A 19,512-nucleotide genomic window follows, 5' to 3' on the forward strand; every position below is an offset into this window, starting at 1 on the left:
TAAAACAGAGTGATGTCACCACTCTGGTTCCGAAGGACACTGTGTACCGACGAGCGCAAAACTTGAGATGTTTATACAATGACTCGAACCCATAGTTTGTAAACATCCTCTTGGCCTCCTGCTTTGTTATACCAATACAAATATGGTGTAATATTCTGTAGATGCCTACTGTATTATCATTCGTTATAGGAAAGGTACCAGAGCATTTTTATCAGGGAGAAATAATTTTCAAAGCGTATGTCTTGGTGCACGTGCTGCAGCGGTCGAAATTGGGATTGGTTGACCAGGAGCAAAAAGCAGGAGCTATTACATAGTGCGTGAGATGTTTTTGTCCATTATATATTATCCAATAGGCTTTAAATGTCTGAAAGTGTGTCTCTTTTTCTCTTTTGCATATATTCTCAAATCTACACACAGCTAATATCACATGGCTATGTTTGTATGGCTCTATTTTCAAAAACGGTTCTTAAACACAGGTAGGGATCAACCGACTTCTTGCTCTGTGAACATATAGTTTCTATATATAAAAAGAAGTCCTATATTCTATTTGGTGTCATTTAGCACTCTGCCCACAAAAGGTGGAACATCTAAATAATTATCACAAATTCTATTACTCATAAATCAAACAACTATTTTTCTTAAGACAATCATAAAAATGATCATAGTACATAAAGCACTCAGTATACTAAACACAAGTAGAAACACCATGAGTGAATAACCATGCAATAAATCTTGAGGGATCAAAATATGTGTAACCGAATAACACTTTGATTCCAGTGCCTCACGAGTTTAAGCTCATTTCTTATTGGTAAGTCTAAAAAAAAAACCCTATGACACTAAATAGAATATAGGATTTCTTTTTATATATAGAGACTGTGTTTGTATGGCACCACTTGCCTGGGGAGTCAGCAGTAGCTCCTGGTAGCAAGCTAACCAGGCTACCCTTGGCTATAACAAGGAGCTATATAGCTCCCAGCTCCTGGCAATTTCGAACACTGTGCTGCTGTGCTGCCTTAGTCGCCTACATTACTTTTTTCCACACTGGTGGAATTTGGCATAGACAAACGTGTGGACTTTTATGTTTACTGGGTGACTTTCGGTTACATGTTTTTTTCCCTACCTTTTTATGCTACTTGAACCTGGGATTTCTTGCAGGCAAGCCCTGTCTGCCATTTTCATAGGTCGAATGCGCACACTTAGCTTTGACTGTTGAGGCTCACTACTGCTGTGGTACGCTAGTCTCCATACTCGAGCAGTAGGAATATTTTGGAGCCCAGTCGTGAAGTATAAAGCCAGTAAGATGGCTTATTGGGTTCAGCACTCCCTGCTGTAACCGGTGCGAGATGTGCAGGTCGCAGGTTCAAATCATGGCAAGGCCAACTAACCATTTCATCCTTCCAAAGTCGATAAATGAGTACTAACTTTAGTTGGGTGATGGTGTATATAAATATGTTCTCTGTAAAGCGCTTTGGTAGAAGCGCTATATAAATAACATGTCATTATCATTACCCACAGCCGACAGTCATAGTGGCCTCTAGACAGAGATGAGACAAGGGATGTTTGGAGAGAGACCGTTTAACATGGACCAGACAGAGGTCAATAATCGCAGAAGAGTAAACTATTGGCAGGACTAAGTAACAAGCTGGACTGGTGAAAGTGGGGGAGTGTGTGGCGATCTTGAGTGTAAACAAAATAGGGAAGAGGAGAAATATAAGTTCTGTAGCATAGTGGGAGCAGAAGTGTAATGTAAAGGATCGGAGGAGCAAAAAAAGTCAAGATACTGTTCAAAGCAGTAGACCAGGTCAACATGGAACAGCCAATAGAAAAAGCAAAGGGAAGATTATGAATGAAGATCGTGTAAGATCTTGCTCCCCGATCATGAGCAACGCTTGAAACTTGCCGAGATATCACAAAATCATACAGCAACTGTATATTTTAGTGAACCAGCATCTCTATAGAAAAGAGTTTAAGCATGTGCCCTTGTGGGAACAGATTGAAAACATGTTTTAATGCAAAGGTACGACATTGGTGAGGTATGTAAAAGGATTCATATGAGATCCTGAACTTGAACTCGCGTTTTATACCTGGGGCCATGGAAACTAAATCTGTTGCGAGAAAGGGGGGACAGAGGAAAGCTAAGAGCATGAGAAGGAAAGGACAGAACAGACGTGAAATGAGTTTAGAACTCAAAGATCCCTCTAACTCTAGAACGAATACTGGTGACCTGGGTGGCCTACACTGAAACCAGGAACCAGCACATGCAGGCCACCGACTGAAAAGGGCCTCAAAGAACCGAGATCAGAGGTGTGTAGAAAGCGAGCAGAAGACTAGAAATGACCTCAAAGAAGGCAAGACTTGTGCAAGCATGCATAGGGCGGGAAACAGGGAATCTGGAAGGCAATGAGATCAGGCTGGAAACTGACTGAGGGCATCCAAGCTGCTTCAAGCTGAGAAACGCACTGCTAATCCAGTACAAGGATAAACCAGGAAACCAACGGCCATCAAGCGAGTTTCTGCACACGTTTGGCGCTATGCAAAAAAGGTCTGGAAAGTTAAGGACGCTAGACTCCAAGCTTAAAGGGAATATAAAGGCATGATCTTGGGTGTCTGCAGCTGATATTTGAACCAACTGCAAGCACTTGAGCTCGACTTCCTTCACTGCAAAAACCAAGATGGATTGGATTTTAATACTGTAAGTCATCAGGGCGTCATGTTAAGTCCTGGAGACGCGTCCAGCCAAGAAACATAATAGGCTAAGGTCAGAGCCAATTGCAGTCCTCAAAAGCACCAATGTTCCTTGGTTCCTGCGATGGAATGAATAAAAGGATCACAGTCCGCCATGCTGGCATTCAGATCTCAAACTGTTCCAGAATGGAGTCTTCAAGTGCATACATACCTGGTCACTTGAACAGTTTGTGCTTAACAATATGACAGGACCCAGCAGAGCCTTGCCAGCACTCCCTACTGACAAGATGAATTTGCGAAGAACGTGAAGCTAAACCGGAGTAACTTTCTGCTTTTCTCCACAGCACCCTGTGCTATTGACACTCTCCCAAATGGTTCCAGGGAAAATGTGGGTAGTTCTTTGCCAGCCTAACCACGGTTCACTGAGGTCGTTGAGATTTTCCATGCATGGATTGAAACTGGTACCTGGCATACTGTTTGCTGTTCCATGCCTTTAACAAGCAGATTCTTCTAGGCCATGTTGCAAATGCTCCAAGGCTACTTTGCCATTTCGGATACTCTTTGGCCCAATGATTTTCCTCCTTCCACCAGGGTTTGTCCCGAGGATCTAGTGCAGTTAAGGGGCTGCATAGGTCCCTGCCTACATCCAAGGACATTGCATCAGTACATTCAGTGCCAGTCTTAGACCATATGTGCAGCCATGCACCTGTGCAAGTGGAAACCAGCATTACTTGTGGGAACAATGCTGCTGGGGGGGGTGGATATGCCTGAGCCTTAGCTGTCATCTCTATAGTCTTTGTCCAAAGAAGGTCATTTGGTTGACTTTTTCTTTTCTTAATGTAGAATTTTCAGAAATGCTCTTTGTAAAACCTGTTTTGCCATCCCTAGTGGCAAGTATCGGAAACCCAGGTTTCAACAGGGCCTAGAGAATCACAGTCCATGTTCCGATCCCTGCTCTGCAAGGGACTGCCCTCTATCGGAATGCCACGTAAACCAAGCGTGGAGTGGATGTCCTCCTAATCAAATGCCCCACCCTGCCTTGTCAAGCCATCGCCTCTCCCTCCAATCTTTATTCATATTATCTGTGCCTGTGTTGCACCCCAGTCCCAAACCAGGACCAGGTGCCATCACAGCCCTGGCCAAATTCTAGGCTTGCCTAGTCATGTACGCTTATTATCTGCACCTTACAAAGGCTGTGAATCCCCTTCTGGCCAACCCTCCTTGGACAGCTGAAGGGGTTCCACAAACGGGAACCACTTCTTATCCAGCCCCTGTTGAGCTTAACAAGAATTCACTAACTACTACTTTTTATGCCGTCCAGACCTCTTATGGGATTGGCCCCTCTGATGCTGTCTGCAGACCATGTTGAGGAAATTATACCCCTCTATCAACTGTAATGAATCAGGAGTGAGACTCAGACACAAGGGCATTATGTTGATTGCTATAGACTTTTATTAGCATAAAGAATGGGTTAGAAAAATACTGATCTCTCCCTATCACTATGACGGGTTTCCCTGCCTCAATGAAACTAAGGATTTCAACTGTCTGAATGCCCAAAAGTAAAAGTGTTCCCTGTCCTGTGTCCGCAATTCTAACATGGCCCTTACATCCTGAACCTATGATAGTGTGAAAAGGGGTATAGTATCTCAAGTGAGCAATCGTGGTTCTGTCCACCGTTTCAACACAATATGCCAAGGAGAAAAGGTGCATAACAAAACAAATAATCAAAGTTCCAGAATCCCCAGGGTGGGTCCTACCTTCCCCTGAGTTTCTTAGCACAAGCACAGTTCTTTTTCCCACAGATGTATAGTTCTCCAGTCTAGGGTATGGTTCCCTTCCCCTGGATTTCGCCCACTCAAGGGGCACTCTATTGCTCCTTGCCTTCACAGTTCAATCACCATTTCTGTCCAAGGGGTATTGCTACTTTCCCCTGCAGTTTCCACATTCCCAAGAGGTTACTTCCCTCTTAATTCCACCAGTTCTCTTATGATTGGGGTGAAGATACCAGACTCTCAGTTCTCAGCGCCTGGTTCCCTTCCTTGCCAGGACCTCGCTGATTATCCGATCTCCTTTTATTTTCTCATGGGTACTGTTGTACGACTGTGTCCCTTTCAGTATGGCATTGGATCTCAGACCCTTTCTTATTCACTTTAGACTTTCTCCAGCAGTGTCCCGGGGGCCCTACTTCACTATTAGTCTCCCCAACGCCCATATAGTGTTTTCTTTCGGCATGTGGTATAACCTTGTAAGCACTCTGGCGTTCAAGTACCTATGCGTGGGATCACCGGTACTCAGCGGCAGCTTCAGTATCCTTTGCATCCCCCGACTTGGTCTGCTGTCGGGTCTAGCAAATGCCTCGCTCACCCCTTAGTCTCTGCCATGCCTCTGGATTTCTCCGGCAGCTTTCTTGGTGTCGCAGTGGCAGATCTTAGTCTTTTGGGCTTCTCGCATTGACGTTTCCAGCCTATTTCCGACTCCCCAATGCAGGCTGCTTCTTCTGGCTATTCCGACCCCATCGGAGCAGTGAGTATCACTCCATCTTGACGCTTCCTGTTTTTAAACACTGCACCACCACATGGTTTCAACAAACCACAGGTGCGTGTCCCTGGTTCCACTCTCCATATTGCTCCCCTGCTCTTCCTCATCTCAGTCTTTTTGTAAGGCGATTGGAAAATAACCTTGGAGTTCTTACTAAGTGGATGGATTTACTCTGTATTGCAATATGCCATATAGGTTGAGGAATTTAGAGCGTGTGTCATAGCCTGAGTGGAAAGAGGGATACCAGGTCACTTCTAGTGAGTTTCCTAATCTCCCTTGGGGATTACAATCTTCCTTCATCATTTGTCTCATTCCCAACCTCGTAGACTTGTTTCTGCTCAGTCTTCTGACCAAATTTTGACCATGACTGTGCTCAATTTTGTTTTTAGTTCTGTCGCCTAACTGCCTCGCACCCCTTTTCTGCTATGACTGATATGATCAGATTGCCCACCGGTCAATCCAGGACCTAGGAGCGGAGTTTCTTCAAACCAAATTTGTCCGATATATCCCGGAACGCAATCTTCGCTCCTCGACCACCAACCTTTTGATGGTTCCTAGGTACAACCGGGAAAGACTCGGTGGCATAGCTTTTTCCATCGCTGCGGCCAGGTTGTGGAACACCCTCCCACCGCCACTCAAGTCTACCTCTAACCACCTGGCTTTCAGGAAAGCCCTGAAAACAACCCTTTTTTAGCTCCCTGCCTACTATTGTTCTTCCTGCTCGGTAGCTTCCTCATCAGCGCCATGATGCCTTCGGGCGACCGTGCGCTTTATAAGTGAAGATAACATAACATAACATGATTGGTTAAACTATCCCACTCAAAGGAGCTGACCTAGTGCTCATATTTCAATTTCTGGGACGAGGGTCTCTTTTCTGTCCTCTTATGAAACTTTTTCTGCATTGAACTTTCTCGATCTATACAAGCCTGTCACGAGTCCTACCCATATGCTGAACATTCACTGGACGTCATTACCCCTCCCTTTTACTTAAAGTATCCTCTATCACCACTGCTCTGACCACTCTTTAGATTTTTCTATTCTGCTATTTCCTCTCTCATAACAGCCTCTTCTGCCATCACTGTTTGCGCCATAGCAGTGGATCGTAGTGGTGTCATAGCACTATTAGATATCTAAACGGTTTTTGACACAGTTGATAATTTGCTGCTCAATAGCCTGGAGGAAGCCGGCATCTGTGGCACCATTCTTCTGGTTTTACCATTTTCCCACAGATCATTCACACCTCCCACCCATGCTTCAGTCGTGTGACTCCTTACCTGCGGGATCCCAAATGGATCCTCAATGTCCCTTACCCTGATCCCTTCATTTGGCCCGTGTTTCTATTCTTACTCCAATGACATAACATTTTGCTTCTGTTGGACAGTGAAGATGTCTCCAGCCAATATGTTTCAATGCTTAAAAACGGTAGGTAAATGGATGTGCTGACTTGGATAAAACTCAACTCTGATAGAACTGATTTCCTGACAGTTGTCAACGGTACCAATATCTGGTATGATTAATTCTGGTACCTATTTATGGGACATTGCCCATCTCATGCCATCTGCATGAAAAATCTATGCTGCCCCACATCAATGTTTTGTCCAAGTCCTGCTTTTTGATCTCTGCTTGTTTCACAATGTTTGTGTATGTCTCTCCACCACATCGTGTGGCAGTAGTTTCAGCTTAATTTCTTTAATGGACAACTATTGCAACTTTTTATCCTTGTTCCCAGTTTTTTTGATTAAACGTCTTCATCAAATTGCGTCAGCACGCCTAATCATGCTTTATTTCCAGCGGTGGTCTGCTTTTCTTCACTACTAATTTGGAACAGCCTCCCTCTCTCTTCACTCTATCATTAATCACTCGACCCTAAGAAAAATTCCGAAAATGTGGCATTTCCCACCCTAAACCCAATCCCTCACCCAGTTTTAGCACCTTGGGACCCTAGCGGACATGCACGCTTAGCAAATCCAAATACTGTGTTTTTTTGTTTTTATTGTTGCATTTACAGTTTACAAAAAACCATACACAACAAAATACATACAAAAGAGAATAAAATACCATTCAACAAATAACATTCTAAAATCCGAAGGAAAAGAAAGCAGAAAACATATAAATACAGCAAATAAAACTTGAATTTATGTAGTATTTCCTTCCAAAACATTTTTCTTATTCAACTCCGAAATAAGAAATATAAGAAAACGATTGAAAGATAAAACCAAAGAAATAGCAGAGCCCCACATACGACACCAAAACAGATTTCTGGATACCTTTGAACAGTCAATTGTGTTATCCTTGAAAAACCTAGTTTGTTCTTTAACAAAAAATGTACACTCTACTAGCAACTGTTTCAAGGTCTCGTGGGTCTTACTTAACCCCACAGAAGCTACATGCCTTGTCCAATACAGTTAACCCCTTCTGCGTATTCATGCTGTTCCAGAGTTTAACTTTCTCAAAAACACTTAGTTGGTTTAACCTAAAACGCATACAATTCATGCGGATTACAGGACAGGGAAACTTTTGAACACATAGAGGCATGCATTCCCTCGTATGTATAAACCTAGAGTATTCCACAAAACCTGTATACGAGTCAGTACAGTCAATGTCTCAGCCCAATCGGACCTAAACTGAGTCTTTTTAATATTATAAATCCAAATACTGTATTATTCACGAGCATGTAACAAACATCTGGACCACGTCCACTCTTGGAGACTTTTCAGGTTACTTGGAACTTGAAGATGAGATTGGTCTTCCTGAGGAGTCTCCATTACTCCACCGGAACGGGAATTCTTTTTTCAGAGGATTTACTTAAGGTGTGGTCACTCCAGTGGGTTTGATTGTGCCTCAGTCGTACAATGCATGCCCCATGCATTTTCACCTTAAAATATTAACCCTGTCATTGCAGCATTAGTTTAGTCGTTTAGACTACTGCAACACACTTTATCTGGCTCAGCCTAAAGCTCTAGTTCAGCGGCTTCAACGCTTACAGAATATGGCTGCTAGGGTGGCTACTGGTTCTCCTCATGGGGCCTACATTTCACCAGTGTTGCGGTCCCTACTTTGGCTGCCAGTCAGCGCATTGTCTTTAAGTCCCTTTGCTTGGTACACCGTGCTCTGCGTGATCAAGGGGCTGAATATCTTCGCAGCAGGTTTACCCGATACTTGCCTACGCGGCTATTACGATCAGCCGCTGCTGGTTTACTTGTTCCCTCATTCTGTCGCTCCCGCGTTGGAGGATGTGCTTTCTCGGTTGCCTCAGCTCAATTATGGAATAGTCTTCCTCCCACTTTGAAAAATTACTCGAGCCATTTGCTCTTAGGAAAGCGCTAAAAACCTAACTATAAAAGTAATTCTGGCAATGCTGTTTTTTTCCCCTTTCGCTCCGTATCGCTCCTCGAGCGCCATGATACTTTCAGGTGACCGAGCGCTTAATAAATTCCCATAACATAACATAAGTTTTGAGTCTTTAATGGGGCTTGGGAGTACATTGGTCTGTGGACGTTTAGCTCCCAATTTCCTGTGACTAACGTTTCACCAACTCTTCCCAGGATGGCTCACAAATACTGAATGAGCCAACATTCTGTCGGATTATGATAACTTCTTATTGGCCCAATCAGTTCTGTTTCTCAGTTGTACTTTAGTTGCTGAGAGCTATGCATCCCCTTGTGCTGTTGGGACTGTATCTGCAAAGTTAACAAAGGAGGGCATTGGTTCTCCACCCGGCAGTGACGTGCTCACAAACACACCACATTAAACGAGCAATGCCACTGCTAGTTTCTCTGGGTATATCTCATCTCCACAACATCAGCTAACCAGATCCTTGCACTGCTGGGTTCAACTGTTCAATCTGGGGCTCCATCCACTGGATGAAATCCTCACACAGGTATCTCTGCCACTTACCAGTTAGAATCACATTGTGACAGGATCTGGGCTGGACCCTGTCAGAGAGTAACACAGACTCATCCCAACCTAGCAGGTAGCCTACCAGGGCAAAGGCCAAAGCAGGCCTGGTCTCAGGGAAGGGCTTTGGGAGTGGTGTGGAGGAAGAGTGCCCAATCCTTGATTACCCACCCTCCCCCCTCACATGCCATGCTTTGAATGAAAATGCTGGGCCCACCGTCTGTTACATGGTGCCTCCCAGTACGTGTTCTGGCCATTGCACTCTCCTTTGTATTTCCGGACTCCAAATACCAGATTACCAGGTGGTAAGATAAGCGAAACAAGTGGCGAAAGAGATGGTGCACATGGCGTGACCTGCACAACGCTACAAGGAAGCAACTCGAAGGTAAAGCAGAAAATCAAACTACTCACTACTGCGAAGATAAAACAAAACGCTAGACCTGCAGCATGCCACAGAAACAGCACACAGTTCAACCAGAACCTTGCAAGGGGAGGGGCTTAGAGTTTTTTTTTAAAGCTTTGCAGCTGTATTACGCCCCTGGGGAAATGATGACAATGGAATGGCTCACAGAATCAGGTGAACGTTGGAGCCAATGTAAGCGGGTCCACGGGTGGAGGGGTTTAGAATTAGGCAGAGAACAGTATAAAAGGGAAGTGAATGAGAGACTGGGTGTGGTTTGTATGGGTGAGGTCAGGGGTGGCGGCGGTCCAAGAGACTAGGCTGAGGAAGGATAGCGGAGTGAAATGCTGAGGAGTTTGTGCAGTGTAGATGAGGTATTGGTTGGGAGAGAGTGGTACTGTTTGTATGTTTTTACCTGTGAATGTGAGAGTCTGTGTGGGACTGTAGCAGCAGGGGAGAGGAGGTGTCGGGAGAGAGAGCCTGAACATTGGAGCGACAAAATAGAAGACAGAAGGAAGATCGAGGGAGTGAGGCGGGACAGAGATGAGAGAGTGAGTAGAAGAGAGCTTAAGGAGGTGGGAGTGGTAAGACCAAGGAGAGGAGAGAAAGGGAGCGAGTGACTGAGAGAACTGACCAGGCTTTCTGGTATAGGCACAAAAAGAAACATCGTTTCTACTGAGAAAACCTGGGGAGTCTTGGGTTAGGGAACCATTATAAGATCCCGCAGAGGGAACCAGATAGATCAGGCTTTAGCCTTTAGGCTCTCACCTGTAGCAAACTAGTCCCCTAACCTGGGGTTTAGGAATCAGGTTTAGGATGGAGGGAGCCCACGGGAGGTCTACAACATAACCAGAATTTAACAAAATATATAACTTTTAATATTGGTGAAATAAAGACTCTTGAACCATCCTTTGGAGTCTGGGGGTTTGTATTGCCATCCGTGACAACACCTAAACAAAGGATGTGTGTACTTCAGGCCTGCAAGCATCAACGCCACTAGAGATGCACCTGCAATCCCACCTCTATCCTCTCCTCTCCTCTCCTCTCAATAAGCCCCCACTTCCCGCTTTCCTTTCAGAGCCACACACACAGAATGAACGCTAAAAGGGACAGAGGGGCACTGTACAATATAACTTTGTTATATTATGTGGTATAGCATTGGCATTTACCAAGTAGCCAGGCCTTCCACTAGCCCGGAATACCATAGCAATTTGCATATGTATTGCCTTTGGGCCCTGTGACAGTAATCTGGCCTCGTCAAAGAGGAACAAGAGCACCTCAGTCAATGGCAAAAGCCAAGAGCCATTCTTCTCTAAGGGGATGGGGACAGTGGAAAAATCCCAAATTCCTTGCCACAGGTGCACCCAGAATAGGTCCTCAAAACACAAATTGTTGCTTACCTGCATCTCCATTGAGCAGACTCTCAGTGAGAAAGTGGGTGGGGCTTAGGCTGATACTTATGGTTTTTCCAATGTTGGACACACCCAGGTGGGAAGATGGGGCCTGATTGAAGAGGGACAGGAAATCAAATCCAGTGAGAGGTGGGGGGAAAAAAAGAGTGAAAGTAGGAAGTGTGGAGGCGATATCTGGAGAAGGTGAGGCATTGGCTAAGGGGTGGTATTGCAAGTGAACATGCTAGCATGGCGATTGTCGGTAGAATACCTATTGTAAGGAGTGGGTGTGAAGTGTATGGTTCAAAGTGAAAGGTGAGTGCTTGTGTAGTAGTAGTGCGGAGAAGGGGGTGCAGTAGTGCAGCAGAGGGGGGCCTAGAGGGGGGGTACAGTAGTGCAGTGGAGAGGGGTGCAGCAGTGAGGAGGAGTAGTAGTGTGAAGAAGGGTTGAATAAGATCAAAGGGTGGAAGCAAGGTTTAGAAGGAGTGAGCGACATTGAAGGTAGAGTAGAGGGAGGCGGTAAGAGATGTGGTTGGAGTTGGAAAATAGTACGAGGAGAGCGTGAGTGTGACAGATGTAAAGAGCAAATCGAGCAGGGTATCTGCAAGGCACATTCCCTGTCCCTATAGAACACTATGAGGCTCATTACGACCGTGGTGCTAAGTGTTTAACGGCGCTGTAAAAGGCTGCGGCACCGTTAAACACTTCGCGCCTTACTACGAGGTTCCTTTGCGGGACCTGACCTTAACGGCTGGTCTACACCAGCCATTAAAGTAGGGACCCGCAAAGGGACCTTGGTGCTAAGTACGGTACCGCAATTTGCGGTACCGTACGTAGCGCCTTCCCCATTCCCATAGAGCCCTATGGGGCGGGAATGGGAATGGGGAAGGGCCATGGTTCAATGGGGAATTACCGCCCCGCGAACCTTGGAATGGGGTGGTAATTCCCCATTGAACTATGGCGGACCCGTTACAACACCGGCACCAACCATGGTGCTAATAGCGCCATGGTTTAGCGCCGGTGTTGTAATGAGGGCCTATGACTGGATAGAGTAGGGGCACTTTTAGGAAGTTCCTGAGGGAGTCTAGTCAGAGAAGGCACCTTGCCTTTAGGTTCTCACAACTATTATAAGGCAGTAATGAAAGAATAGTGTTAACGTTTGCTATCTACTAACCCGGGGGAGAGGGATGCCATAGGGCCCATTGAACAAACAATAGAAACCCTCCCTTTAAATATCTGAGCCTTGGAGTGATTCCTATCCCATCTGCGACATGGCCAAGTTGTTCCCTTGACCATTCCCATCAACAGCGTTTTATTTTTAATTTGCGACTTGGCCTGGTCTGCAACTTTCTTTATGCAGACATTTTTAAGTGGCTTGGTGTACCCAGCATGATTTGGAATTTCTGTACTTTACTCTTGTTATCCCTTTTAATTATATTATGTATGCACCCTCTCAACCCTCCTTACTTGGCATTTAAAAGTTTTTCTGTCTGCTCTGGATTTAAAATGGTTTAAAACCTATGTCATTTCCTGACCTATGAAAAATTGTTCTGTGCTACGTATGCGTGTCCCCTTGGTCAGATGGTGTAAGAGCTTCTGCGATCCCACACTGACATTTATCCTTTCTCGCTAGGATCCCGAGTTTCACATCCACTGGCGGGTCGCTCTCTCCCCCTCTGATTAGAATCCCTCATCTAGTCAAAGGTGCTTAAAATATTACTTAGAATCTAATAAAATCATAGTCTTCTCCGGACATTTTTTTTAATCGGATATGTTGTATCAGATCCTGGCAGACATGCTACTAACGCCTCCATGGCCCATAGATTGTTTTGTGCGTTGTTGAATGCCATTACAAGGAGATCTCCATTCACGTGATTCGGGATGACGTAGCGTCACCTGCATTCCAGTGGAGCCCCCATCTGCAGACATTACTCTCTCGAACTCCATTTACAGAGGGTATGCTTAATTAGGTCACACTGTCAGAAAAACAGCTTTCACTGTAGTAGGGTTCACTGATGCCACTTCTCTCTGTCTCACTGTAGGCGAAGCCTGACGTTCCAGCATTGTGCTTTGGGCACCGGCTGTTTTGGTGCAGCGCTTTTGGCAGAGGTCCCTTTTCAGCGCACGTGTTGGCTGCGGCCAGCAGGGCGCAAGGACCTGCGCGCTAAAATATGTGTTTTACTTAAATAGATTGCCAACCAAAGTACGGGAAAATGCAGTGCTTCGGTCCACAATATATTTAAGCAAACAGTAGCTGCTCAATTAGGGTGACCAGATTTTCGAGACAAAAATCTGGGATGGCCAACACATAAAGTGAGTAATTCACTCACCAAACTCTCCCCTGCTTTAACCCGACATACGCCCCCCCCCCCACTCCCTGCCTCCAGCCACCATCCCACAGTATCTACATACAAATTGTGCGTTTTTGACTGTTGATAAAAGCATGTAAATAACCAGCATGATGGGCCTCATCACGAGTAGGGCGATATCCCGGCTGTGATACTGCCCAACTGTAATAGTGTTGCCGCCCACCAGTCCAGCGGTATTACCGCAGGATCACAGGTATCGGTAAATCCCCATTGGATCCAATGGGGCATTTGTTGGCACAAATACCGCGCTGTGATTCAGCCAGCGGTAATACCACTGAAAACAGGGCGCTAAATGGGATTTTCACCTCCAGAAAAAAGCTTGAGGTAAAACAGCCCATTTAGTGCCCAACTCGTGATAGGAGTAGCCCTTAAATGCGGCGATTATACCGTTACTCCTGCATTTAACGGCTACAGCCCAATTCGTGATGAGGCCCGATATATTTTAAGTATACATTTAACATTGAAATACATCATTCAATGAACTGGATTGCTATTTAGTACACTTTAATTAGAAAAAGTCAAGTAAATGATAAAGGAGCTGTTGCTCTATTTGACATAGATTGGGACGGATTTCAAAGAGCCAGTTGCTCTCACTGCGCTTGCAAATCGTCTCTGGTGCACTGTGTAGTGCTAAAAAACACGTGCTAAACCACCTTGGTCAGTGCATGTGTTAGCTGCCGTGCAGATGAAGGGTGTATCTAATTTTAATTGGTCTTCTCTGTATTGGCAGGTGCAGGTTTAAAAACAAGAAAGAGCTTTCTTCAATGGGTTTCTCTCTGGAGGTTGTTCACCTAAAAGATGAAAGGGACCCCTAGGTATGTGGTCTGGGGGTCCTTTATCGGAACGAGTTGGACCTGTGCAGATGGTGCTATGCACTAGGTCTAGTCGTTCTGTAGCCGACCGGTTTCTGTGGAGCACTGCAGGTGTGCCACATTCATCAGGGCTAGGTAGAGGGCGGCTAGATGTGTGCCCACTGTAATTCGTCTACAGCAGCGTAGTCTGCAATACTTGTAGATCACTCCCCTCTCCGTGTGGTGTAAATGCTCTCCACGGGGGAGGGGGGGGTGGTTGAGGCAGCCCGGAACCTGGAGAACCTGGAGCAAGAGTCTCGGATGGTCCATCTGCTATTTTGCCCCAACCTTTCATTGCATTTGAAATCCATGCGCTTTGAGGATCGGAGTCACTCCGTAGTTTTGAAAAGTTAGATATTGCTACTAGGTGTCTTTTCACCCAATCCTTTTTAAAACCCTGATCATGCGCCCATTTTAGAAAGATTTCTATGCCTTTTATTGTAATTAATTCTACATGGTTTAAACCAGTTGTTCTAAGAACCGTTTGCAAGCACTTACTGTACTGAGCTGTAGTGCTGCTTGCCAAGTGCTGCTTGCTCTGCCATCTTTTCTAGGAACCCCGTTCCAGGGTTCATGTTCTCTGTGGGCAGCATGCTGCTGGCACCCGTTTTTAAGGTGACTGGTTGTTGGTGTGCATCCCAGCCTTGGCCCTCGGGCGCAGGTGTTGATGCAGATTTTTCTAACTTCCCATTATCGCCCAGCATTATGCTGAGATCAATGTCATCTTTTCTTGGGCGTGAGGCGCTAGCTCCCAGAATCTTGTCCACTGAAAGCTAGATAAAGCGTCAGCAATGTTATTATCCGCTCCAGCTATGTGTCTGGCTTTGACACCAATATTTTCATGCAGTGACCGTTGTGATGGCTCGTAGTACTTTGAGCACCAAGTGACATTTGGTGGTTCTGCTGTTCAAAATTCCTACCACTGCCATGTCACACCAAACCAGGAGTTCCGTGTTAGCCAGCTGCCTGCTCCATATGTGCATGGTTAGCCAGATGGGGAATATTTCGAACAGAGTGATGGGCTTTGTCCAACCTGCTGTATGCCAAGCCTCAGGCCATTGCCCGGCCACCCACTCTGTGCCTAGTATGGCCCGAAGCCTTTGCTTCCTGCAGCATCCGTGAAAAGGACTCTTTTGCCCCCTGTGTTCAATAGCGTGCGCCAAGTGTGGCCCCGTTGAATTTTCAGAGGAAATTCCCCCATATTTTTAAATCTTGCGTCACTTCTCTGACAAGCCTGATGTTTAGGTGGGGTTTGGTGCATGTTTTGGTTTTGAACTCGAGGCTCCTTGAAAATACCTTGCCCTGTAGAATGTTCCTGGCAGCGAAATTGAGGCTGCCTGCCAATGATTGTAATTCTCTTACTGTGCCCTTGTTCTTTGCGCTTAGCTATTGTATTTTCCCTAATAGTTCAACTATTTTTGCTTTTGGGATTCTGCATAGCCCATCTATTGTGTGGATCTCTATTCCTAAAAAGGTAGTATTTGTGGATGGCTTGGTTTTTTTTTCTGGCACCAATGGGATGCCCCATTGCGCAGCCATGTTTTCTAGTTCGTTCAGTGCCCTATTGCATTCTTCAGAATTTTGTGGTCCGATCACCATAAAATCGTCCAAGTAGTGGACTACCCTGGCCCCTGGTAATTGTTTCTGAAAAGCCTATTGAAAAAAATAAGCTGAATTGTTCGAATAGTGCACAGGATATCGGGAAACCCAGGGGGAGGCATCTGTCCACGTAAAATGTTTTCTCAAAAGTGCAACCTAGCCACTGCTGTGAGCTTGGGTGGACTGGTAGTAACCTGAAAGCGGATTAAATATCCAGTTTAGCCATAAGGCCTTTCCTGCCGCAGTCCTGTATTAGCCTTAAATCCTCCTGGAACTGTGTGTAGGTGACTGCTGAATCAGTGTGCGGGATGCCGTCGTTGAGTGAGTGCCCCCTGGGATATGACAAATGGTGAATTAGCCTCATCTTGACTGGTTCTTTTCTGGGTACCAGGCCTACTGGAGAGACACTAGGTAGTTCGGGAATGGCATTCTTTCCCAGGGGCCTCCAATTCTGCCTAAATGTAGTTCTTGCTCTATTTTTTCTCTTAGAACTTTGGGGTTATCCCTAGCAGAGACCAGGATCCTGGGGATTTTCCGGGACCCTTTTCCTTTGAAAGGAATAGCGAAACCTTTTTGAAACCCCTTCTGATTGCTGAGCTGGTTATTTTGTCAGGATAGCTTGCCAATGCTTCACTAAAATTAGCTGGGTTAATGGGAGCTCTGCCTGCTGTCAAACCAAAGAGGATTGTGTTTTCATTGCTCATCTTTTTTGGTATTTTTTAGGGTAATCTGGTGCAGCTGCTTGCTGGGTGATCCCCGTTGCAGTTGGTGCAGCTATGTTTGTACTAGCACTCCCTCCCCCATGAGAATTGATTTTTTTCTCATAATTTCTGCATGGAATGGTGGATTTCACGGTGTGGTTGGCTTTAATCTGCCCTGTGGTTTTTGTCCTAGCCCCCCAAGGTTGGTTTTTCCGAAAGGGCTGCTCTTTCCTATGTTTTTCATTTTCATTATTTCTGTCTCCCCCTTGTGGGTTTTTGTTAGTCATGCTGGTTGCTTGGGCAACTTCCTCCTCTGATGGAGGTTCGGCATTCAATAGTGTGAGTCCCTGGTCGCTCTACAATAATTAGGCTGCCACCCATCAAGTTCAAAGATTATGTGCATTGGGGGGTCTAGGAAGGGAGGTACCATTTCCCAAATGTAAACTTTTTTAGAATGGTATGTTCTAATTATTTTGCATGCATTTTCGTTGTTTAGGAGCGCGATAGGTTCCTCTGCATGCTGTGACGTTTCCAACACACTGCCATGGGTGGTTCATTGTTTGATTGTGATGATTTATGCATTTTTAGTGATTTATTACATTATTGTGATTTCTCATTTTATTATAGTGATCACTTTGTGTGCACCTTGCACTTTACATAGTTTAGTACCTTCTGTTTTATTACTTTTGTTTTTCCATTTGATCTTTGTTCCTGCCAAGGAAGGGAGAAGTGTTGTAATGGAACCTTGAACGGCTTACTCATGTCCAAGGTCCCACATTCCATGTGAGTTACTGCTTGGGGTGAGAGCGGCTGGGGTTCCTGAACCAATAAACATCCTACCCACCACTTTACCTGTTGTACGGTCTTCCTTCATAAAGCTTCGTCTTGAGATAAACTTGCAAATCAGGCATTGCAGGAACAGTCCTGAGCTTCTACGACATCACACCTGTGACTGCTATGATTTTCTAGCATTGAACGGCAACTCGCATATTTCAATGCCGATTTTAGAAAAGTGATAGGATAGCAACACATGGATAAAATAGCAGGTAAATCGCTGAGATGGCTTACTATGACTTAACTAAAAAAGAACTAACCTTCCCGCCCGCAAAATAAATATATATATTGCAGCATTTGCACTATTACTAAATATCACCGTTGTAACACAAGACACTTCTATCTCGGGAAGTATTCATGGAAAAGTAAGCACGGTTTTCAGAAACCGGTGCTCCTTGAGATTAATTATCTTCTGGTTAATGTCCATGTGTTGCCACGCAACAAGTCTAGTAAATATACGGTTAGTCTCTAGGATTAGACCTTCGTCATGATGCTTCTTTATTCTGTGCAGATATTTTTGTACTGTTGTTCTCCTGCTGGTAATCTTCAGGTTTTCTGGGATGTTCTCTGAATAGATTGTGTAAAATGCAAAGTTCACTTGTATTAAGGGGCATGTATTTCGCACAGAGTTGATAATCTAAGTAAATTTGTGTGTGGCTGTTGCGGTCGTCATGGAGGAAATTCAAGCTAACCGTTATCAATATCTCCTTAGGTTGCCTAATAGCTTCCCGGAACTGCAGAACCTAACCTCGCTCTCCCTGAATGATATCTCTCTTCAAGCGCTCCCTGAAAACATTGGAAAGTAAGTGACCCGTGCTAAGTAACCAGCACGTTATTACTATCGATTTAAGAAAAACACAGTTTGGACTTTAAAAATATAAAGTTTCTGTTCTGTGACATTTTTGATGTGAAGTTAATAATCGCATGTGATTCATTGGCAGAGGTTTGTTGCCATTCTGAACATCTTTTTTCATGTTTTTAAAATATGTATTTAGATTGTACGAATGAGCCATTGGTTGGTTATTTGAGCAATTGTATGACCAATGTCTCATCAGCCATTCTGTCAAAAATGTATTTTTAGAACACTAAACTTTCTTTATGAAGTGCTCATCGCTAATTCATAATCTAGATGAAGTACATAGGGAATATAAATTAAAACGTAGCAAAATACAAAATTCAGTGCTTGGGAAATGCATGACCATTCCTAAACCGCGGTTTTCGAGGGCCTTTTTCTGAAGTACACTGTGGAGTGCAAAAAGTCCAACATAGTCCAGGAAACAACCTCAGAGCCTATAACAATAAATAGAACAATGCAGGTTTACATTCATGAAAGGTTTGTCTTTTATATTCGATATTTGGGCCATAAAAATAGTGCAAAGGGTTTTCAACAGAATAGACGCCCATTCTTCCAGTGAAAACTCAAGCCATCATCCCTTACATGGCAAGCAATCCAGATATATCTGTAGGCCACCAGATGGAAAGATAACATCCAATGCCTTAGTTTCTTTATCTTCATAGTACACCCATATTGCAATAGACATCCTAGTGATAGTATGATGGTTGGGCATTAATGCATCATTCTGGTAATCTAATGCATTAATGATTTAAGTATCTTAGTTATGAGCGTGATTTATGGAGCTCTTATGTGGCACAGTGATAGAGCCGTGTCAGTAACAAGCTGCTGGGTTAGGACAGCCTCACAGTTCAACTTTAAATCCAGCAATAATTGAATGGGGTGCAATTTAAAAAAAAAACTAAACTTCGGCCCAACTCTGAGTTTCATAAGTAGGTGCATAGAAAGCACATACCAAATGTATTTTGGTTAATCTGAAGCTTGTCCCTGGATTAAAAACTCCCAAACTCCTGAATCATAAAATGCTACTGATTTGATTTGGCCTCGTATGCACGTTACATGGGTTTAACAGGGTGGGGTAAAAATCCCCTCCCCAGCTTGAATAATTCTAGCAGATTTTCCCCCCGTAACAAGAACTAGAAATATTAAGTCTAAACGGATGCCTAGATAATTATCTGAGCCTGCGCTCTGTATCACTTTATCATTTGATTTCAGCTCACATGACTATTTAGGTTTGTAAAAACCGTAACTGGAGAATATTTCTAGAAGTTCCAGTGCATTCTTTTGTTCGTTATATGGTGGGAGAATTATTGGTAATGAGCATGGCTGTATGTGCAAGCAATACACTCTTCAGAATAATGTAAGAGGGGCATACAAACAATACCCTCATGGGG

At 44.6% G+C, this 19,512-nt stretch overlaps 1 protein-coding gene across 1 annotated transcript in view; it reads left to right on the plus strand.

Annotated features, from left to right (window-relative positions):
• LRRC1 (leucine rich repeat containing 1) overlaps positions 1 to 19,512 on the plus strand; it is a 694,627-nt gene that overhangs the window by 330,865 nt on the left and 344,250 nt on the right. The window contains exon 4 of the mRNA XM_069606135.1: positions 17,978 to 18,067. Within this exon, the coding sequence (XP_069462236.1) occupies positions 17,978 to 18,067 (90 nt within the window). The remainder of the gene's footprint in view (positions 1 to 17,977; positions 18,068 to 19,512) is intronic.

The sequence above is a fragment of the Ambystoma mexicanum genome, chromosome 4p (assembly GCF_040938575.1).
Source record: "Ambystoma mexicanum isolate Mex_15411 chromosome 4p, UKY_AmexF1_1, whole genome shotgun sequence".
In the NCBI taxonomy this organism is placed as follows: Eukaryota; Metazoa; Chordata; class Amphibia; order Caudata; family Ambystomatidae; genus Ambystoma; species Ambystoma mexicanum.